The sequence below is a fragment of the Nomascus leucogenys genome, chromosome 7b (genome assembly GCF_006542625.1).
Source record: "Nomascus leucogenys isolate Asia chromosome 7b, Asia_NLE_v1, whole genome shotgun sequence".
In the NCBI taxonomy this organism is placed as follows: Eukaryota; Metazoa; Chordata; class Mammalia; order Primates; family Hylobatidae; genus Nomascus; species Nomascus leucogenys.
Genome location: NC_044387.1, coordinates 9,814,916 through 9,836,962, shown reverse-complemented (window position 1 = coordinate 9,836,962; position 22,047 = coordinate 9,814,916). Strand labels below are relative to the sequence as shown.

At 50.1% G+C, this 22,047-nt stretch overlaps 1 protein-coding gene and 1 pseudogene across 1 annotated transcript; one reads left to right on the top strand and one right to left on the bottom strand.

The window, feature by feature from the left end:
* Positions 1-207: 207 nt before the first annotated feature.
* LOC100589052 lies at positions 208-5,857 on the bottom strand (annotated as a pseudogene).
* MCHR1 (melanin concentrating hormone receptor 1) lies at positions 5,435-9,243 on the top strand. Its single transcript, XM_003264790.4, has 2 exons — positions 5,435-6,175; positions 7,377-9,243. Exons 1-2 carry the CDS (start codon positions 5,887-5,889, stop codon positions 8,354-8,356), a joined length of 1,269 nt encoding a protein of 422 aa, XP_003264838.1. The 5' UTR covers positions 5,435-5,886; the 3' UTR covers positions 8,357-9,243.
* Positions 9,244-22,047: the final 12,804 nt, after the last annotated feature.

Here is a 22,047-nt window from a genome sequence, read left to right as displayed (position 1 = left end):
TTTTTTTGGCAAAGCATAGGGGACATCATTAATGGTACATGACAAGGTGGGTCTCTGTAGGCCCCGCCCTCTTCAGGGGTCTCACATGGAAAGTGTGTCGAGGGGAGATGCTCAGTATGGTGGGGGCTGAGCGCAGCAGGGTTCCCCAGCAGCTGAGGGCCCCTCTCTTCCTCTTGTGCTCTCGCTGGGATTGGTGGCCTGGGGCTCTTATTCCTTGGAGGCCATGCGGACCATGAGGTTCACCACCCTGTCATACCAGGAAATGAGCTTGACAAAATCATTGAGGGCAATGCCAGCCCCAGCATTGAAGGTGGAAGAATGGGTGTCACTGTCAAAGTCAGAGAAGACGACCTTGTGCTCCGTACAGCCCAGGATGCCCTTAAGGATCTCCCTCAATGCCTGCTTCACCATCGTCTTGATGTCACTGTATTTGGCAGGTTTCTCCAGATGGCAGGTCAGGTCCATGACCAACATGTTGGTGGTGGGGACATGGAAGGCCATGCCAGTGAGCTTCCCATTCAGCTCAGGGATGACTTTGCCCACAGGTTTGGCAGGAATGATGTTCTAGAGAGCCCTGCAGCCATCACACTACAATTTCCCAGAGGTACCATCAGTAGTCTTCTGGGTGGCAGTGAAGGCATGAACTGTGGTCATGAGTCCTTCCACGGTGCCAAAGCTGTCATAGATGACCTTGGCCAGGGGGGTTAAGCAACTGGTGGTGCAGGAGGCATTGCTGATAATCTTGAGGCTGTTTCCATACTTCTCATGGTTCCCGCCCATCACAAACATGGGGCATCAGAAGGGGCAGAGATGGTGACTCTTTTGGCTCCCCCATCTAAGTAAGTCCCAGCCTGCTCCATGGTAGTGAAGACACTGGTGGGCTCCATAACATAATCAGCACCAGCATCACCCCCTTTGATTTTGGTGGGATCTCATTCCTGGAAGATGGTGATGGGATTTCCCTTGCTGATAAGCTTCCCGTTTTCAGCCTGATGGTGCTGTGGAACTTGCCTTGGGTGGAATCATAATCAAACATGTAGACCATGTAGCTGAGGTCAATGAAGGGGTCATTGATGGCAACAATATCCATTTTGCTAGAGTTAAAAGCAGCCCTGGTGACCAGGCACCCAATATGTACAAATCTGTTTACTCCAGCCTTCGCTTTTCCCTTGGTGCCTCAGGGACGAGGCAATTGGCGCTGCATGAGAAGATGCAGCTGTCAGTCAAACAGGAGGAGCAGAGAGCCTGTCATTGCTTCAGACTCAATAACTGGGGCAGGTCTCAGTTTTATAGCTTGGGATGGGAAATACAGCTTCTGCTTTTGGAGAAAATAGTTCACCCATGAGGACCAGGACCAGCTAATAAGGACTGGGAGAAATAAAGGGACTATGTGTGGGAGTGGATCTTTTTTTTTTTTTTTTTTTTTGGAGAGAGGGCCTTGCTTTGTCACCCATGCTGAAGTGCCATGGTGCAAACACTTTTCTCTACAGCCTCAATCTCCTGGGCTCAAGCAGTCCTCCTGCCTCAGACTCCCAAGTAGCTGGGACTATAGTCGCATGTCACCATGGCTGGCTAATTTTTAATTTTTTGTAGAGAGGGACTCGCTGTATTGCCCAGGCTGGTCTTGAACTCCTAGGCTCAAACGATTCTCTCACCTCCACCTCCCACAGTGCTGGGTTACAGGTGAGAGCCACCCCACCCGGCCAGAAGTGGATCTTGAGGGTGCTAGACCATGACACAAATATCAGGTTGAAAGGAGATAGTTTTGGCCAGGCGTGGTGGCTTATGCTTGTAATCCCAGCACCTCAAGAGGCTGAGTCAGTAGGATCCCTTGAGCTCAGCAGTTCAAGACCAACTCGGGCAACATAGTGACACCTTGTCTCTACAAAAAATTTTAAAAAACAAAATTAGTTGGGCGTTGTGGCTTGTGCCTATAGTACCAGCTACTCGGGAGGCTGAGGTAGGAGGATCAGTTGAACCAGGGAGTCAGAAGTTGCAGTGAGCTGAAATCTTGCCACTGCACTCCAGCCTGGGTGACAGAGTGAGTCCCTGTCTCAAATGAGTAGGCCAGGTGTGGTGGCTCACGCCTATAATCCCAGTATTTTGGGAGGCTGAGGCGGGTGGATCACTGGAGGCCAGGAGTTTAAGACCAGCCTGGGCAACATAGCGAGACTCCATCTCTACTAAAATTAGCCGGGCATGGTGGCACATGCTTGTAATTCCAGCTACTCTGGAGGCTGAAGCCAGAGAGTCACTTGAACCAGGAGGTGGAGGTTGCAGTGAGCTGAGATCATACCACTGCACCCCAGCCTGGGCGATAGAGCCAGACTGTCTCTGATGAAAAAATACATACATAAATTAATTAATTAATTAAAAAAGAAAAGAGGTAGTTTATTGACAAGGGAGCACTCTCCTGTAACGCAGGATGTAGCTGGAACCAGTCCTAACATGCTTCTGGGATAGCTCCATGAAATGGTTTACAATAATAAGGTGGGGATGCTGGGATGGCCATTGCAGAGTTTTGGGATTTTTTGTGCACAGTAAAATACACATAAAATTTGCCTCTTCACTTTATATATTGTGGTACAATATACATAACATAAAATTTACCATTTTAACTACTTTTAAGTGTCCAATTTAGTGGCATTAAGTACTTTCACAATGTTGTGCAGCCATTATCACTGTCCATTTCTAGAACTTTTTTTTTTTTTAAGACGGATTTTCGCTGTTGTTGTCCAGGCTGGAGGGCAATGGCACAATCTCGGCTCACTGCAAACCTCACCTCCCGGGTTCAAGCGATTCTCCTGCCTCAGCCTCCTGAGTAGCTGGGACTACAGGCACGTGCCACCATGCCCGGCTAATTTTTGTATGTTTAGTAGAGGCGGGGTTTCACCATACAAGCCAGGCTGGTTTCAAACTCCTGACCTCAGGTGATCCTCCTGCCTCGGCCTCCCAAAGTGCTGGGATTAGAGGCATGAGTCACCACACCTGGCCAGCTACACACTTTTAAACAAGATCTCATGAGCACTCACTCATTATCACAAAAACAGGAAGGGGGAAATCTGCTCCCATGATCCAATCGCCTCCCACCAAACATGCTTCCGCACTTCCTTAAGGACTTTTCTGGAAGTACTTCTCAAGAGGCCTTCCTCTACTGCAAAGAGCTTCCCCAGCCACAAAGAGCTTCCCCAGCCACAAAGAGCTTCTTTTTTTTGAGACAGAGTCTCATTCTGTCGCCCAGGCTGGAGTGCAGTGGCGTGATCTCAGCTCACTGCAATCTCCGCCTCCTGGGTTTGAGCGATTCTCATGCTTCAGCCTCCCAAGTAGCTGGGATTACAGACACTTGCCATCACTCCTGGCTAATTTTTATATATTTAGTAGAGACAGGGTTTCACCATCTTGGCCAGGCTGGTCTCAAACTCCTGACCTCAGTCAATCCACCCGCCTCAGCCTCCCAAAGTGTTGGGATTACAGGCGTGAGCCACTGTGCCCAGCCCAGACCGATCCTTTCAAAACATGTCTGATCATGTCTTTTCTCAGGTGAAAACTCCCTGGTGACTCCCATTTCCCCTAAAGGCAAAGCCAAAGTGCTTTTACTGGCTGGCAAGGCCTGGCAGAATCTGCCCTTCCTGCTCCTTCCTCTCTGATGTCAGCTCCTGCTAATCTCTACTATAGCCACAGTGCTCCCCAGAGTCACCCTGCACACTCCTGCCACAGGGCCTCTGCACTGGCAATTTCCATGGGCGAGAATGCTGGTCCTCCAGAATTTTTTTTTTTTTTTTTTTTTTTTTTTTTTTTTTTTTTTTTGAGATGGCGTCTCGCTCTGTCACCCAAGCTGGAGTGCAATGGCGTGATCTTGGCTCACTGCAATCTCCACCTCCCAGGTTCAAGCGATTCTCCTGCCTCAGTCTCCCAAGTAGCTGGGACTACAGGCGCCCGCCACCATGCCCAGCTAATTTTTATATTTTTAATAGAGATGGGGTTTCACCGTGTTGGCCAGGATTGTCTCGATCTCTTGAAATTGTGATCCGCCCGCCTCGGCCTCCCAAAGTGCTGGGATCACAGGCGTGAGCCACCGCGCCCGGCCCCTCCAGAATATTTCTAAGCATGCTTCCTCACTTCCTTCAGGACTTTTCTCAGAGAGGCCTTCCTTGATGATCTATCCTCTATAGAATGGTAACCTCCACCTCTCCTGGTATTCCTGGGCCCTCTCACCCTGCTTTAAGTTTTTTACAGCAATTGCCAATATCATAAGTTATCTTTATGTGGAGTATATATTTTTTCTTTTTTTCTGAGACAGGGTCTTTCTGTGTCACCCAGGCGGGAGTGCAGTGGCCCCATCTCAGCTCACTTCAACCTCTGCCTCCTGGATTCAAGCAATTCTCCTGCTTCAGCTGCTTAAGTAGCTGGAATTACGGGCACCTGTCAACACGTCCGGCTAATTTTTATATTTTTGTAGAGATGGGGTTTCACCGTGTTGTCCAGGCTGTTTTAGAACTCCTGAGCTCAAGCAATCCACCCACTTTGGCCTCGCAAAGCGCTGGGATCACAGGCGTGAGCCACTGCTCCTGGCCCGACGCTGTTCTTCAGTCACCCTGCACACTCCTGCCGCACGGCCTTTGCATTGGCGATTTCCACAGCCAGGAATGCTGGTCCTCCAGAATATTTCTAAGCGTGGTTCCTCACTTCCTTCAGGACTTTTCTGGAAGCGCTTCTCAGTGAGGTCTTCCTCGATGATCAATCCTATATAAAATAGCAACCTCCAACTCTGCTGGTATTCAGGGGCCAGCTCACCCTGCTTTAAGTTTTTCATAGTAATTGCCAATATCATGAATTGTCTTTTGAGGGGTTTTCTGTCTCCCCCCAACTTGAATGCAATCTTCATGAGGACAGGGACTTTATCCCCCACCCCACCCCCCTTTTTTTTTCTTTTTTTTTACTGCAAAACCCAGAATAGTGCTTGGCAGGAAGTACTCAATAAATGTTTGTTGGATGAACCCAATAAGTAAACAAGACAGAGGACACATGTAGGGATCCGTCCGTGAACCGACCCCTGGCTCCTGAGTCCAGTGGTGGGTGCAGGGGCAGCTCCTGTCTGTGAGGGCCCCAGAGGCTGGCAGCAGGATGCCTCCGTGGAAAATTCACTCAATCCCTTTTCCTCTGCGGCTGTTCCTCTGGGATGATCTCTTTGGGGGATCATGCTCAGATATTTGTCTCAAAGAGTCCCAGGCCAAACCTCAGAGCATTTAGAAAAATAATACCTCTGTGAGCTTTGTCCAGGCAGATCCCATTCAGACAGGAGTTTGTCCCCTTCCGGTCCCCGAGGTCCTGGCTATTGCCAGCATGGAGTGACCTGCGTCACCTCTGAGTGCCAGGCAAGGGTTCAGCAGCCGACGACTCAGCTTCTGCAGGATGCTGGCAGCATAGCCAGCGGATGGTTGGAAGCCGTCAGGGCACAGGGAAGGGGCCGAGGGTGCCCTGAGTGTGCGTGGGCAGCCCTGCTGCAGTCCAAGCCTTTGATTCCCAAGCTCTGTGCACAGTTCCCCCTGGACCCTGCCATGTGGCTCAGCCACCCATACCTGGGGTAGGGGCTAAGCCAAGCTGCTCTCTCCTCCAAAGGGAGGCAGCCTGTGTGCTTTGTCCGTTTGCCTTTGCAGAGACCTCGATCCTCACGCAAGGCAAGCAGCAGCCCCTGTAAGCGCACGAGACAATCCCAAGTGTCAGTGGGAAGGAGATCCCTTTCCTGATGGGACTGCCTGTGTCCAGTCCCTCCCAGCTTCCCCAGGGCCCTGGGGCTCTGCAGGCATTCAGAAGTGGAAGCCAGCCACAGCCTGGGACTGAAGAGGTTAATGTGCATCTGCCTCCGAATGTTAATGTGTCTAGGTGATGTCAGTGGGAGCCGAGAAGGAGGGAGTAGGGAGGGCAGTTGGGCTTGGAGGCGGCAGTGGCTGCCAGGCTACCGAGGAAGACCCCCTTCCTGACTGCGGGGCTTGCGCTCCAGGACAAGGTGGCAGGCGCTGGAGGCTGCCGCAGCCTGCGTGGGTGGAGGGGAGCTCAGCTCGGTTGTGGGAGCAGGCGACCGGCACCGGCTGGATGGACCTGGAAGCCTCGCTGCTGCCCACTGGTCCCAATGCCAGCAACACCTCTGATGGCCCCGATAACCTCACCTCGGCAGGTGAGTTGGCTGGGAGTCCTCCCTTCTCTGGGCTGTGGGTGGAAAATGGGAAGGTTTCACCCCTGAGCCAAACTGCTTGGGAAACTTTATCACAGTTCTTGGGGACAAGATCTGTGGTCTGCTTTGCTCAGAGGGGCAGGGGCAAAGGGGGCAAAGGTCCGCAGGGGCAGACGGGCAGGAGCAGAGCAGCGGGTGAAGGCATATTCAGAATGGCAAGGAAGGGGGCCAGCCGCGAGGCAGCAGGGGAAGACTCGCTGCTGGGTTCCAAAGATGCTTGGCAGAAAAAATTCCAGGCTGGAAAAGCAAGTGAGAGAAGCTGGAGGGTGGTAAGTGGGAGACAGCTGGGGGCTCACTCTTGCACTGTTAGCCTCAGCTTTTTACTCGCACTTGGGTGATGAGGTCTCAGACATTCTTACTGCCACCTGGGAGAGGCCCTGGGAAGGGAAGACTTCATGGAGCCATGAGGGGATTAACTTTTCTGGTGAATTAAGCTTCCTGACATTTCCAGAGCTGCGGTGCCCTGGGATTCCAGCTTTGAAGGAGAAGGGAAGGAAGGAAAAGAAGAAAGGCTTATGTGGATAATTTTTTCAGGCTACTGAGCTGCAACAGACAGTTTTTGTCTCTGCTTCACTTGAGAAGCCCAGGCTCAGAAGATACCAATCAAGGAAATCCCTGCTAGGAAGCCTGGGGTAGGGAGAGCTGCTGGCTTGACCAGGGCACAGCTGGCAAAAGCCTCTACAAGACAGTCGCCCACAGAGATGCCCAAGAATCAGTACACAATTTCCAACCAGAGATCTCCAAAATGAAACACTCAGGGATACACATAGGAAAAGCACACACACACACACACAGACACTTACTTTTGTGTCCTTCTGGCTATTTTGACGAGGTTTCCTGGTGAAGCCCGGGGCGCACAGAGTAATCTCTGCAGACAGCTGTGGTTCTTGCCTCTGGTGCCTGCAGGAGGCAGGCATGTTGTGTCCTTCCAAGACAGATGGCTCAGGGCACTCTGGTAGGATTCACCAGGAAACTCATGGAGAAAAGAAAAGGGACAAGATTAGCAACAGTGGAGGGAGGGAGAATGGTGGGAGAGGATTCCAGATGAACGGTGGGTCGCTGGAGGCTGAGCATGCCAGCAGGATGTCAGTTCTCAGAGCAAAGCCCATGTCAAACAGCCAACCCTTGCTCCTTCTGTCCCCAGGATCACCTCCTCGCACGAGGAGCATCTCCTACATCAACATCATCATGCCTTCGGTGTTCGGCACCATCTGCCTCCTGGGCATCATTGGGAACTCCACAGTCATCTTTGCGGTTGTGAAGAAGTCCAAGCTGCACTGGTGCAGCAACGTCCCCGACATCTTCATCATCAACCTCTCGGTAGTGGATCTCCTCTTTCTCCTGGGCATGCCCTTCATGATCCACCAGCTCATGGGCAATGGGGTGTGGCACTTTGGGGAGACCATGTGCACCCTCATCACGGCCATGGATGCCAATAGTCAGTTCACCAGCACCTACATCCTGACCGCCATGGCCATTGACCGCTACCTGGCCACTGTCCACCCCATCTCTTCCACGAAGTTCCGGAAGCCCTCTGTGGCCACCCTGGTGATCTGCCTCCTGTGGGCCCTCTCCTTCATCAGCATCACCCCCGTGTGGCTGTATGCCAGACTCATCCCCTTCCCAGGAGGTGCAGTGGGCTGCGGCATCCGCCTGCCCAACCCGGACACTGACCTCTACTGGTTCACCCTGTACCAGTTTTTCCTGGCCTTTGCCCTGCCCTTTGTGGTCATCACGGCCGCATATGTGAGGATCCTGCAGCGCATGACATCCTCAGTGGCCCCCGCCTCCCAGCGCAGCATCCGGCTGCGGACAAAGAGGGTGACCCGCACAGCCATCGCCATCTGCTTGGTTTTCTTTGTGTGCTGGGCACCCTACTATGTGCTACAGCTGACCCAGTTGTCCATCAGCCGCCCGACCCTCACCTTTGTCTACCTGTACAATGCGGCCATCAGCTTGGGCTATGCCAACAGCTGCCTCAACCCCTTTGTGTACATCGTGCTCTGCGAGACGTTCCGCAAACGCTTGGTCCTGTCGGTGAAGCCTGCAGCCCAGGGGCAGCTTCGCGCTGTCAGCAACGCTCAGACAGCTGACGAGGAGAGGACAGAAAGTAAAGGCACCTGACACTTCCCCTGCCACCCTGGACACCTCTAAGTCAGGACACCACAGCACGCCACCTGGAGAGATGCTGAGAAAAACCCAAGAACGCTCTGGGGAAATGCAGGAAGGCTGGGTGGTGAAGGGTTGTTGCAATGAAATAAATACATTCCATGGGGCTCACACATTGCTGGGGAGGCCTGGAGTCAGGTTTGGGGTTTTCAGATATCAGAAATCCCCTTGGGGGAGCAGGATGAGACCTTTGGCTAGAACAGAAGCTGAGCAAGAGAAGTTGGTTTGGATAATCGGTTGCACTCTATCTGTGAGCTCTCAAATGTCTTCTTCCAAGGCAAGAGGTGGAAGGCTACTGACTGGGTTTGTTTAAAGTCAGGCAGGGCTGGAGTGAGCAGCCAGGGCCATGTTGCACAAGGACTGAGAGATGGGAAAGGACCCGATCGCTCTTTCCCGCCTCTCACTGGTGTGATGGAAGGTGGCCTTTCTCACAGGCTGGTGGATAATGAAAAATGAAGCATCCCATCTCTTGGCGTTCCAGCATCCTGTCAATTTCCCTTTTGCTCTAGAGGATGCATGTTTATTTGAGGGGATGTGGCACTGAGCCCACAGGAGTAAAAGCCCAGTTTGCTAGGAGGTCCGCTTACTGAGAACGACAAGGAGACCTGGGGTGGGTGTAGTTGGGGGTCTTAAAACTAATAAAAGCCGGGGGTGGGGGGCTTTTGCAGCTCTGGTGACTTTCTCTCCACAGGGCACATTTGCTCAGTCGCTAATCCAGCTTGAGTGTCCTTGTGTTCTGCATGTGCTGAGGTCATTCTAGTGCCTGGTGTGTTGGCATCATCTTTTTGCTCTAGCCCTTCCTCTCCAAAATAAAATCAAATAAAGGAAAATCTCCACTCACATCACTGTGGATGTTCTTGTGGACTTGGGGGTGGGTGTGGGGTGGGGGGGAAGGTGGGCAGCAGAAAAGAGAAAGGGGGGTCACTTGGTTGTGGAATTTAGATCTTGGTTCATGCTGCATTTTTAGGAAGCGTGAAGCAGGGATTTGTTTTTCTGAACCCACAGGGAGGATTCAGTGGCATAAATGGAATTACTGGGGATTCATTAGATTTTGCAGTTCTGCTGCTGGGCTTGTTCTTGGGACTCAGCTTCCTGTCTTCTGCACAAAATCCCCTGGACTTTGTTGTCATCAGTGCTGGCTTCTCAGGCCCCAAGTCCCACCCCCCACTCCCCCGCCTCAACCCCCACCCCCGCTGAGTCACCAGCCGCAGAGCCAGCTCTTAGGGCAGCTGAAGCCTCTCTGCTTTCTACAGCTGAGATCTGGTGTGGGCACCTTGAACAGAAGATTACAGCCGGGGCCGCTGGGAGGCAGCCACGACTGCTGCTTGGCTGCTGCTTCTTGGCGTCTTCACTGAGAGGGGACTGGGAGCCGTCAGTGCAGTGCTCAGCAGACCTTACTGAGAGAGCGGGAGAAAGCTGCAAGCATCCTTAAAGCAAGGGCACCAGCACAGCCTGTTCCTCTTCAGAGTTGCAGCAGGGAGCCTCTTTAGAAAACTTCTGGACAGCCTCCTAGGGTCCTGGGGACTTTTTTTTTTGTTTGTTTTTGAGACGGAGTCTCACTCTGTTGCCCAGGCTGGGGTGCAGTGGAGCGATCTCGGCTCACTGCAAGCTCTGCCTCCTGGGTTCACGCCATTCTCCTGCCTCAGTCTCCCGAGTAGCTGGGACTGCAGGTGCCCGCCACCACGCCCGGCTAATTTTTTGTATTTTTAGTAGAGACGGGGTTTCACCGTGTTAGCCAGGATGGTCTCGATCTCCTGACCTCGTGATCTGCCTGCCTTGGCCTCCCAAGGTGCTGGGATTACAGGCGTGAGCCACCGTGCCCAGTTTGTTTTTTTTGTTTTTTTTGACACAGGGCCTTGCCCTGTTGCCCGGGCTGGAGTGCAGGTGACACGATCACAGCTCACTGCAGCCTCGACTTCCTAGATTCAAGTGATGCTCCCACCTCAGCCTCCCAAGTAGCTGGGACCACAGGCGCACACCATCATGCCTGGCTAATTTTTTATATTTTGTAAAGACAGGATCTTGCCATGTTGCCCAGGCTGATCTCAGACTCCTGGGCCCAAGCAATCCTCCCACCTTGGCCTCCTGGAATGCTGGGATTACAGGCTTGAGCCGCCATATCCGGCCACCGGGGAGCTCTTTGTCACAATCATTAGTATTTCCTGGCCTGTGTTCCCCTCCACCCAGCACCTGGGGAGTAAAGAAGCTGATGGTTATTTTCCTTACTCACTAACAGTAGGGTCTCCAGCTGCCACCAATAACTTGAAATCTATTTTAGACTCACACTCAATAAAACAAGATTCTGGCCAGGTGCGATGGCTCACACCTGTAATCCCAGCACTTTGGGAGGCCGAGGCAGGTGGATCACCTGAGGTCAGGAGTTCGAGACCAGCCTGGCCAACACAGTGAAACCCTGTCTCTACTAAAAATACAAAAATTAGCCAGGCATGGTGGCACGTGCCTGTAGTCCCAGCTACTTGGGAGGCTGAGACAGGAGAATCACTTGAACCCAGGAGGCAGAGGTTGCAGTGAGCCGAGATTGCACCATTGCCCTCCAGCCTGGGCAACAAGAGCGAAAACTCCATTTAAAAAAAAAGAAAAAAGGATTCTTAGGGAAGCCTTGAGGCAAATCCAAACAGACCCAACTCCTAGCCACAAAGGTGATAAAAGGAGGTCTTCCTGCATTGGGTTTATCTACTGGAAGGTTTCCTTGGGTGTCCATCAGCCCCAGCCCCTGCCTGCTCCTCACTCCCTCTCACCTTCCAGCACTCCAAGGAGGAATCCCAGAGAGGAAACAAGTGAGACGGCCTCTCCCAGGGAATGCACATCACCAGGTCAACAGCTCACCGTGGGTGGGTAGGTGGGCACAAGCCCAGCGAAAGCCCCAGTAGCTCCTGGGGAAGGGGGCATCCTGTCCTTCAGCTCTTAACCCCGCACTGAAACAACTGAAATGGAAGCAGAGTGGGTGGAGTCATGAAAGTGGGTGGGTAGCAATGTAAACCTTCCAGAGGGGAGAGGCGGAGGACAGAGATGAGTTAGGGAGAACAGGTGGTCGAGGGGAGAAGTGGGGCAGGGAGGCTTATAGGGTGGGGGATTACGATGGGAGCTGTAACTAACACATCTCTCCCCAGCCTGATCCCGCAGTAACCGGGACACACTTGCGATGTGGATGAGGGTAAGGACAGGCAGAGGTGAGCGCTGGGTTGCTGGCGAGGCATTTTCCTGACATCGCTGGTGCTAATGGTGGACCAAGCGCAGGGCTGGGGTCTGAGGCATGAGGGGAACTTTCTTTTCTTCTTCCTTAAGCCTGGGGATGTGGCCAGAACCTTGGGGAGCTATGGGGGCCACTGTGAGCTGCAGACAGAGTCCAAGAAGCGGGTGAAGACCCTGCGGTCCATCTCTTTGCTCCTTCCCCTCTTTCCACATTTAACAATTAGTTTCTCCCACAGGGGCCCCATCAAGTCATCTCCTCAAACCTGGCTAGTGCTTCATCCACTGCTGCCTTATCTTTTCCCCAGAAAATACTTCCTCTCCAACTGTGAGGATTATCCTCCAAAACTAACCCCCAGCACCCGGTAGACTTTCACAGCTGAGAGACTTTGACCTTAAAGTTTAGGTTGCAAGTGAGTCCACAGAACCACTTCCGCACATTGCTGTTCACAAGAGAAGCAAGAGCACCAAACACGGCAACTGGCATTGGGTTTGTATTTGCTTGTTCCTTTCTGAATCATCGGTTTTCATTTAATTAATTAACTTATTTTTATTTATCTATTTATTTTGAGACAAGATCTGGCTCTGTTGCCCAGGCTGGAGTACAGCAGTGCAATCTCAGCTCACTGCAGCCTCAACCTCCTGGACTCAAGCAATCCTCCCCCAACTTCAGCCTTCCAAGTAGCTGGGACTACAGGTGCATGTCACCATGCCCAGCTATTTTTTGTTTTGTTTTGGTGGAGACAGGGTTCCACCATGTTGTCCAGGCTGGTCTTGAACTCCTGAGCTCAACCGATCCGCCCACCTCAGACTCCCAAAGGGCTGGGATTACAGATGTGACCCACTGTACCTGGCCTAATATATTTATTTATGTATTTATTTATTTTTATTTTTGAGACAGAGTCTCGCTCTGACACCCAGGCTGGAGTGCAGTGGTGCAATCTCGGCTCACTGCAATCTCCGCCTCCAGGGTTCAAGCGATTCTCCTGCCTCAGCCTTCTGAGTAGCTGGGATTACAGGCATGCACCACTACGCCTGGCTAATTTTTGTATTTTTAGTAGAGACGGGGTTTCACCATGTTGACTAGGCTGGTCTTGAACTCCTGACCTCAGGTGATCTGCTCACCTTGGCCTTCCCAAGTGTGGGATTATAGGCAAGAGCCACCACGCCCGGCTTCTTTTTTATTGCGGTAAAATACACCTAACATAAAATTTACTATTTTAACAATTTCAAGTGTACAATTCAGTGGCATGAAATACATTCACGTTAACGTGCAGCCCTCACCACCATCTATCTCCAGAACTTTTCCATCTTCCCAAACTGAAACTCCATACCAATTAAATACCAACCGGCCATTCCTCTGTCCCCATAACTCCCGGCAACCACCAGGCTACTTTCTGTCTCTGTGGATTTGACTGCTCTAGGAACCTCATATAAGTAGAATCACACAGAATTTGTTCTTTCGTGACTGGCTTATTTCACTTAGCATAATGTCCTCAAGGTTCATCCATGTTGTCATATGTGTCAGAATCTTCCTCCTTTTAAAGGATGAATGAATATTCCATTGTATGTGTGTACCACACTTTGTTTATCCATTCATCTGTTGTTTCTACCTTTTGGCTATTGTGAACCTGATGGCACAACTATCTGTTGGAGTCTGTGCTTTCCATTCTTTTCAGCATATACCCATAAGAACTGCCAGATCAGGCTGGGCGCGGTGGCTCATGCCTGTAATCCCAGCACTTTGGGAGGCCGAGGCAGGCAGATCACGAGGTCAGGAGATCGAGACCATCCTGGCTAACATGGTGAAACCCGTCTCTACTAAAAATACAAAAAATTAGCCAGGCGTGGTGGTGGGCGCCTGTGGTCCCAGCTACTCGGGAGGCTGAGGCAGGAGAATGGCGTGAACCCGGGAGGCGGAGCTTGCAATGAGCCGAGATAGCGCCACTGCACTCCAGCCTGGGCGACAGAGCGAGACTCCATTTCAAAAAAAAAAAAAAAAAATTAGCTCGGCATGGTGGCAGGTGCCTGTAGTCCCAGCTACTAGGGAGGCTGAGGCAGGAGAATCACTTGAATCTGGGAGGCGGAGGTTGCAGTGAGCCGAGATTGCACCATTGCACTCCAGCCTGGGCGACGGAGTGAGACTCCATCTCAAAAACAAAACAAAACAAAACAAAACAAAACAAAACAAAGCCAGATCAGGGGCCGGGCACAGTGGTTTATGCCTGTAATCCCAGCACTTTGGGAGGCCGAGGCGGGAGGATCACCTAAGCTCAGGGGTTCGAGACCAGCCTGGCCAACATGGTGAAACCTCATCTGTACTAAAAATACAAAAATTAGCCAGGCATGGTGGCACATGCCTGTAATCTCAGCTTCTTGGGAGGCTGAGGCAGGAGAATCACTTGAATCTGGGAGGTGGAGGTTGCAGTAAACAGAGATCATGCCACTGCATACTAGCCTGGGCCACAGAGTGAGACTCTGTCTCAAAAAAAAAAAAAAAGAAAAAATTGCCATATCATATGGTAGTTCTATTTTTAATTTTTTGAGAAGCTGCCATAGTGGCTGTACCATGTTACATTCCCATCAGCAATGTGCAAGTGTTCCCATTTCTCCACATCCTCAACAACACTTACTTTCTTTTTCTTTTTAAAATAAAAGACATTCTAATGTGCCTGAAGTGGTTTCATTGTGATTTTGATCTGCATTTCCGTAATGATTAGCAATGTTGAGCATCTCGTCATGTGCTTCCTGACTGTTTGTATTTCTTCTTTGGAGAAATGTCTATTCAAGTCTTTTGCCCATTTTTAAAATTGGATTGTTCTTTTGTTATTGTTAGCAACTATATTTTACTCAATTCAAACTAGTAGTAATGGGTTCTGTATGACTTGTTACTAAGAAAAATAAAAATAAATGTCAAAAAATTAAGTTCTTTTTCCTCTGCAGTTCAATAAATTACTTTTTTCTTTTTCTAAATTGAGCACTGGGATGGAGAACTACTTTTTCCTCAAACCTCTTCTTCCTCCCATACCTATGATCTGTAATAAGTCAAACTGACCCAGTAGCTGGAGCTGAGGAGATCAGAAAAAAGCAAGGCAGCAAAACAGTGATGGACAACTGTTCCCAGACCAAACTGAGGGTCGGGCTGCTTATTCTTGCGGCCCAATAACGAGATGTGGATGAACTGGGAAAGAAGGAAGTTTTTATTTCTGTAACCAGTTTTAGGGAGAAGGCCTGGAAAATATTGCCAGACCAACTCTTAAATTACAAAGCTTTCCAGAGCTTATGTACCCTCTAAGCTATATGTCTACGTGTAAGTGTGCATTCTTCTAAAAACATATATAGTGATTAACTCTTTTTTTTTGAGATGGAGTTTCGCTCTTGTCTCCCAGGCTGGATGCAGTGGTGCGATCTCAGCTCACTGCAACCTCCATCTCCTGGGTTCAAGCAGTTCTCCTGCCTCAGCCCCCTGAGTAGCTGGGATTACAGGTGCGTGCCACCACACCCAGCTAATTTTTTTCTTTTTTTGTATTTTTAGTAGAGACGGATGTTTTATCATGTTGATCAGGCTGGTCTTGAAGTCCTGACCTCGTGATCCGCCCACCTCGGCCTCCCAAAGTGCTGGGATTACAGGCATGAGCCACCACGCCCGGCCCTGATTAACTTATTTTAATCTATAACTAAGGTCTACGTCCTGAAGACCTTCCTCTGGAGCCTCAGTAAATTTACTTAATCTAAATGGGTCCAAGTGCGAGGTGATTACCCTTGTCTTGTCTCCTGCTAAATCATGGAGGTTTGGGGAGTTCCTTCGGACCCCTAGTAAACTTGTTTGTGGAGGCCTGGGGTGTTTCTTCAGACCCACAATAAAATTTGTTTAATCCTAAATGGGTCCTGTTAAGAATTCCTTCATTATTTTGTCATGCTTTAAGGCCCAAGAAAGGCCTAGGCAAAACTCTTGGTGAACTTTTGTTACATTCCAGCCTTTGTATAAGCACACTGGCTCTTTCAGCAATTTTTTTTTTTTTGAGACAGAGTCTCGCCCTGTCACCCACAGTCGGAGTGCAATGGTGAGATCTTGGCTCATTGCAATCGCCACCTCCCAGGTTCAAGAGATTCTCCTGCCTCAGCCTACGGAGTAGCTGAGATTTCAGGTGTGTGCCACCACGCCCAGCGAATTTTTATATTTTTAGTAGAGATGGGGTTTCACTATGTTGGCCAGGCTGGTCTCGAACTCCTGACCTCAGGTGATCCACTTGCCTTGGCCTCCCAAAGTGCTGGGATTACAGGTGTGAGCCACTGCGCTCGGTCAGCTTTTAATATTTAACTTAACCACTCAGTCAGTACTGAAACAGTTGTTACGGAGGCCTACGTGAGTGAGATCTGGCCTGCCACACAACCTCACCAGGGTACACCAACCTCAGATCTAATCCTGAGGACAGCCGAGGGAGGAACTTTCCAGATGGTCAGAGATGGGATGGATAAGCCACTCAATTCTCTGCAAAGCTGTCTCCTCCATTTGTGATGAATGGTGGCGATCTTAGACTACACAGAAGGCAACACCTAAAAGAAAAGAGTCACTGATGCCTCTTGAATCCTTCAAAGCAGATCGGGCTTCCATCCCTCGGCTGCCTCTCTTCGAAGCTTCCTCCTCTCAGTGCTCTCCCCATCAGAGATCCTGTGCCCCTTCTCTCCCCAGAAGGGCAAGGAAATCCCTAGACTTGCACCTCGATATCACCTAGCTCGAGGAGGGGGGTAAAATCAGGATGATTAAATGAGATGCTGCAAGTGCAACCCAAGTGCTCCCAGGGACACCTTAACTGGAAATAACATTCATATAAACCCACTTAAGTCTCCATCCTGCGAGGCGGTGGGCCAGCCAGTGCCTTCCCAAATATCTCTGTGTGGTCACCTGCTGCCTCGGGCTCAGGTCACTGCTCAGCTGGTCACTACCTCTCCAAGCTGCTGTACCTCTCTGCAGGTGCTTCCCCCCAAGGCAGCCAGTGCTAGCGCAAGCCCGAGGCTGGGGCTCCGGAATTGTCAAAGCAGGGAAAGTGAGGGGCGGGTGAGAGTCCAGAATCGGATAGCACTGGAGTTGGCTGGCAGTCCTCACAATCCCTGCAGTCTGCCTGTTGCATTCTGTCATTGTGGGGAGAGGCCTTCCTGCCCTCCCAGGCCTGGCCTGCTGTCCCAGGTCCGAGCCATAGACACTGGGCGAGACCCCTTTCCCATTTCCCATTTCCTCTCTCCTCCCAGTTCCAGGATCTCCAAATCTCCCCTCTTCTGGCTAACCTGGAGAAAATCCACAATTCAGTGTAAAAGGCAAAATAGTTCATGCCAAGGAAGACGCCCCTTCACTGTATTATGCACTGCAGCGTATTCCTCTGTGCCTCAGTCTCTCTTACTGGGGAAAGGGGGAGAAGAGACGCTTTATCTTTGCACACCACCCTCAAAAAAACCTGTTAAATGCTTGTCAAACAAAAGTATTAGTAATTTTTCTGGCTGAGCATAGTGGCTCCCTCCTGTAATCCCGGCACTTTGGGAGGCTGAGATGGGTGGATTGCACAAGTTCAGGAATTCGAGACCAGTCTGGGCAACATGGCAAAACCCCGTCTCTACGAAAAATACAAAAATTAGTTGGGCATGGTGAGAGCATGCCTGTAGACCCAGCTACTTGGGAGGCTGAGATGGGAGGAGGATCACTTGAGCCCAGGAGATAAAGGCTGCAGTGAGCTGAGATTGCACCACTGCATTGCAGCCTAGGCAACAGAGTGAGAGCCTGTATCGAAAAAAAAGAAAGAAAAAAGAAAAAGAAAAAGTATTAGTAATCTTCTAACAGAAGTTCTGTCCAGGATCTTTAGAGTATAGAGTAGAATCCAATATGTGGCTGCTGAGAAGTTCATCCAACCCACAGATGTGGTTTTTTGTTTTTCTCTCACATGGTATAAAAAAGATTGTGAATTAGTTGCCAGCTTTTGAATCCATAGCTTTCCTTAAAAATCTGGGTGACCAGCTTCTCTTGAAATATCAGAAGATCTGGCTACAGGGTTTACCTTCCCATGTGCCAACAGTCTGCTGGATGCAAGAAGCTGCACTCTTAGGCAGTCATGCACTCCCCAGTTTGCCACAGTCTGCACTCCTCCCTATCGTCCCCTCGACTCAGCCAGCTTTATTTATTTAACTCACTCGCCTGTACCATACAGACATTTAATTTCATATCCCTGGGTCCAGCTCATCAAACAGAGCTTGTGAACCACATCAATGATTTTGGATTTTATACCAAAGCCAAGAGAAATCATCAAAAGGCTTTTCACACAGGAATGATATTGTTACTGGATAGACGGTCTTGACTGTGAGTTGTCCAGATTCTTGGTGCATTGAACAAAGAATTAAACAAAACACACAAAACAATGAAAGAACGAAGCAACAAAAGAAGAAACAAGCAACGAAAGCGCAGATTTATTGATGTGAAAGTACAGAGCGTGAGCCGGCTCAAGCAAGTGGCTCAAGAGTACCGATTACAATGTTCTTTAGAGTTTTTATTAAGCTAAAAGAATTTGATGGCTGGGCGCGGTGTCTCACGCCTGTAATCCCGGCAGTTTGGGAGGCCAAGGCGGGCGGATTACCTGAGGTTGGGACTTCAAGACCAGCCTGGCCAACATGGTGAAACTCGGTCTCTACTAAAAATACAAAATTAGCTGGGTGTGGTGGCACATGCCTGTAATCCCAGCTACTCCGGAGGCTGAGGCAGGAGAATCGCTTGAACCAAGGAGGCAGAGGTTGTGGTGAGCCAAGATCTCGCCATTGCTCTCCAGCCTGGGCAACAAGAGCAAAACTCCGTCTCAAAAAAAAAAAAAAGAAGAAAAGAAAAAAGAAAAAAAGAATTTGGTAACACCCCTAGGTGCCCTTTAGAGGCCTCCAATTGGTTACACCCTATGAAGGATTGGCCCACGACCAATCAGAGGCTGAAGTGGAAACTTCTGTCTTGTTATCACAGGAGTGAGGGTGTGGCCTGTGTGCAGCCCAGTCTTGCCTAGAACTGGCTGCACCTGCTGTTCTTTTGCTTATGCCTTAACCCATGGTTACCCTAATTCCCTATTATCCTGCCTCAATATGATTAGATTTTCATCCTTAAATCATCACTGTAGATTCTGTATAGAGAATGGGATAGAAGCAGGTGGAAAATGAAAGCAAGGAGACCCAGTGACCCTGGAGATCAGGCGACCCTGTACAGCAGCAATGGTAATGGCCTGGATTAGGGTGGTGGCAGTGGAGGCTGCGAGAGGTGGACACTTATGAGATGTGTTTGTAAAGCAGAAGCCACAGACATTGGGAAGAGCTGGATGTGGAGGCTGAAGTGGAATATGTTGATGGCACGTGTGATGGAGGATGGAGGCGCCATTGATTGAAATAGGGAAACTGAAGGGGAATCAGATTTGTGGGAGGAGATTTATTTATTTATTTATTTGAGACAGAGTCTTGCTCTATTGGCAGGCTGGAGTGCAGTGGCACGATCTCAGCTCCCTGCAACCTCCACCTCCCAGGTTCAAGTGATTCTCCTGCCTCAGCCTCCCGAGTAGCGGGGACTACAGGTGCCCGCCACCACGCCTGGCTAATTTTTTGTATTTTTAGTAGAGACGGGGTTTCACCGTGTTAGCCGGGATGGTCTCGATCTCCTGACCTCGCGATCCGCCTGCCTTGGCCTCCCAAAGTGCTGGGATTACAGACATGAGCCACCACGCCCCGCGCAACTGCGTCTTTTAGGGGAAGCAAATGCTCCCTAGTTTGCCACAGTCGTCACCACTCTCTGTGGTAACACTTGGCCTGAATCACTCCCTCATCCTTGTCTGACATTTATACTTGCGATTTTGGCCTGGAGCAATAAGTACTATTTTGTAGCATGATATTAAAAGGGTAATTTTTTTCCTCCCTACTAAACATGGACAGCACTTAATACTATGCCTAAAGCACTTAATAAATGTTAGTTTTTTATGTTTCTCTGTTTTTTTTTTTTTTTTTTGGAAATGGAGTCTCGCTCTGTCACCCAGGCTGGAGTGCAATGGCTCGATCTCAGCTCACTGCAACCTCCACCTCCTGGGTTCAAGTGATTCTTCTGCCTCAGCCTCCTGAGTAGCTGTGATTACAGTCACCTGCCACCACGCCCGGCTAATTTTTGTATTTTTAGTAGAGACAGGGTTTCGCCATGTTGGCCAGGCTGGTCTCGAATTTCTGACCTCAAGTGATCCTCCCACTTCGGCCTCCCAAAGTGCTGGGATTACAGGTGTGAGCCACTGCGCCTGGCCTAAATGTTAGTTTTTAATTCTCTCTCTCTTTCCAGGCCTGTCCTCCATTAACCCCCATGGGATGCTCTGGAATCTTTTCCTTCTTCTCTGATTGATTGTAAATAACTTCAAAGCCCTGTCCCTACCCTGCGGTTTTTTCCACCTGACTTGGCCTCCACTCCACTGGCCTCCTTGAGTCCTCCCCACCCTTCCACTCCAGCTTGGTTCTCTGCCTCTCCATGAAGCCCTCCCAGCCTCATCTATCCTCAAATGAATCCATCATTCTCTGGATTCCCTACAAACCTTCCTAGCTCTGCCACTTATTAGAAGATTAATCTTGCCGTATCATGTAATTTGGATTTTTTTTTTTTTTTTTTTTTTTTTTTTTTACTTTTCATGTACTATTGCCTTGTCTCTCCTAACTCCACTGTGAGCTCGTGGTTAGGGAGGTATATTTCTTCATATCTCAGCAGCTTTCACACAGTGCTTTGAACACAGCAGGTACTCACTACATGGTGGTTGATTGATACCTTGTTCACACCTCCCTAGAAGTGGACACCTATTGTCTTGCCTGCCAAGCCCATCTTCCTTCTCTGGAAGCTGTTCCCTGTCTCTCCACCCCACTCTCCCCCATCCTCATTGTAACGATGGAAGACTTACTTCTCTCCAGCCCCCGCCCTGCCATGCACGTCTCTCTCAGCTCCAGAGAGGAAGCTACAGTGTCTCACCAAGCTCTCAGAGGAGAGCAGCAGTTACAGCCAACATTTATTGAACATGTGCCAGAGACTGTTCCAGACGGTGCATAAACTCTTAATTCAAGCTCATTAAACCCTGACAAGATCCCTACAAGGCAGGCAATATTTTAATCCGCATTTTACACAGGAGGAGACCAAGGCAGAGGCCTCCCGGCTGCTGCGTCTCGCATGCAGTACATAGGCTTATCACACTCCAGTCTCTCTCTTCTTCTGTCACCATCAAATCCCCACTTTATTCTCCTCCCAGCCACTTCCACAGCATAGTCCAGACTGTTTCCCAGCTCCATGCCTTGCCTTGTGCAGTTCCCCTTGCCTGGGAACACTGTGCCCCTGCTTTTTTTTGTCTGAATGACTCCTTAATCTTTAAGACTTAGGTCAGGCATTGTCTCTTCCAGGAAGCCCTCCTTGCACAACCTCTTGGCTCTCAGGTGGGGGGAATCGGTACCATCTCTCCATCACACTTTATTTATTTATTTTTCTTTTCTTTTTGAGACAGAGTCTCACCCTGTCACCCAGGCTGGAGTGCAATGGTGCAATCTCAGCTCACTGCAACCTCCGCCTCCCGGGTTCACACGATTCTCTTGACTCAGCCTCCGGAGTAGGTGAGATTACAGGCGCCCACCACCACGCCCAGCTAATTTTTGTATTTTTAGTAGAGACGGGGTTTCATCATGTTGGCCAGGCTGGTCTCGAACTCCTGACCTTGTGATCCTCCCACCTCGGCCTCCCAAAGTGCTCGGATTACAGGCGTGAGCCACCGTGCCCGGCCTATTTGTTTATTTATTTTTTATTTATTTTTCAGACAGTCTTGTTCTGTCACCCAGGCTGGAGTGCAGTGGCACCATCTCAGCTCACTGCAACCTCCTCCTTCTGGGTTCAAGCAATTATCCTGCCTCAGCCTCCCTAGTAAGTGGGATTACAGGCATGCACCACTACACCCGGCTAATTTTCTTTCATTTTTAGTAGAGATGGGGTTTCACCATGTTCGCCAGGCTGATCTCAAACTGACCTCGAGTGATCTGCCCGCCTCAGCCTCCCAAAGTGCTGGGATTACAGGCATGAGCCACGGCGCCTGGTCCCCCTTTTTGTTTTGAGATGGAGTCTCACTCTGTCACCCAGAGTGAGACTGAAGTACACAGTGGCGTGATCTCGGCTCACTGCAACCTGGGCCTCCCAAAGTGCTGGGATTACAGGCATGAGCCACCTGTAATCCCGACCCATCACATTTTAATAATAATGCCCTGGGCTTCCCTCTGGAGTCGTGCTCACCGCATTGCAATTGGACACTTTGTTGACTTATTTGTGCCTCCATAGACTCCAGGCTCCATGAAGACATGGACTTCAGGGCTCAGCCCCCAGCCTGATGCAAAGGAACCTCAGAGTTTTTCCCAAATCCAGTGTCCCG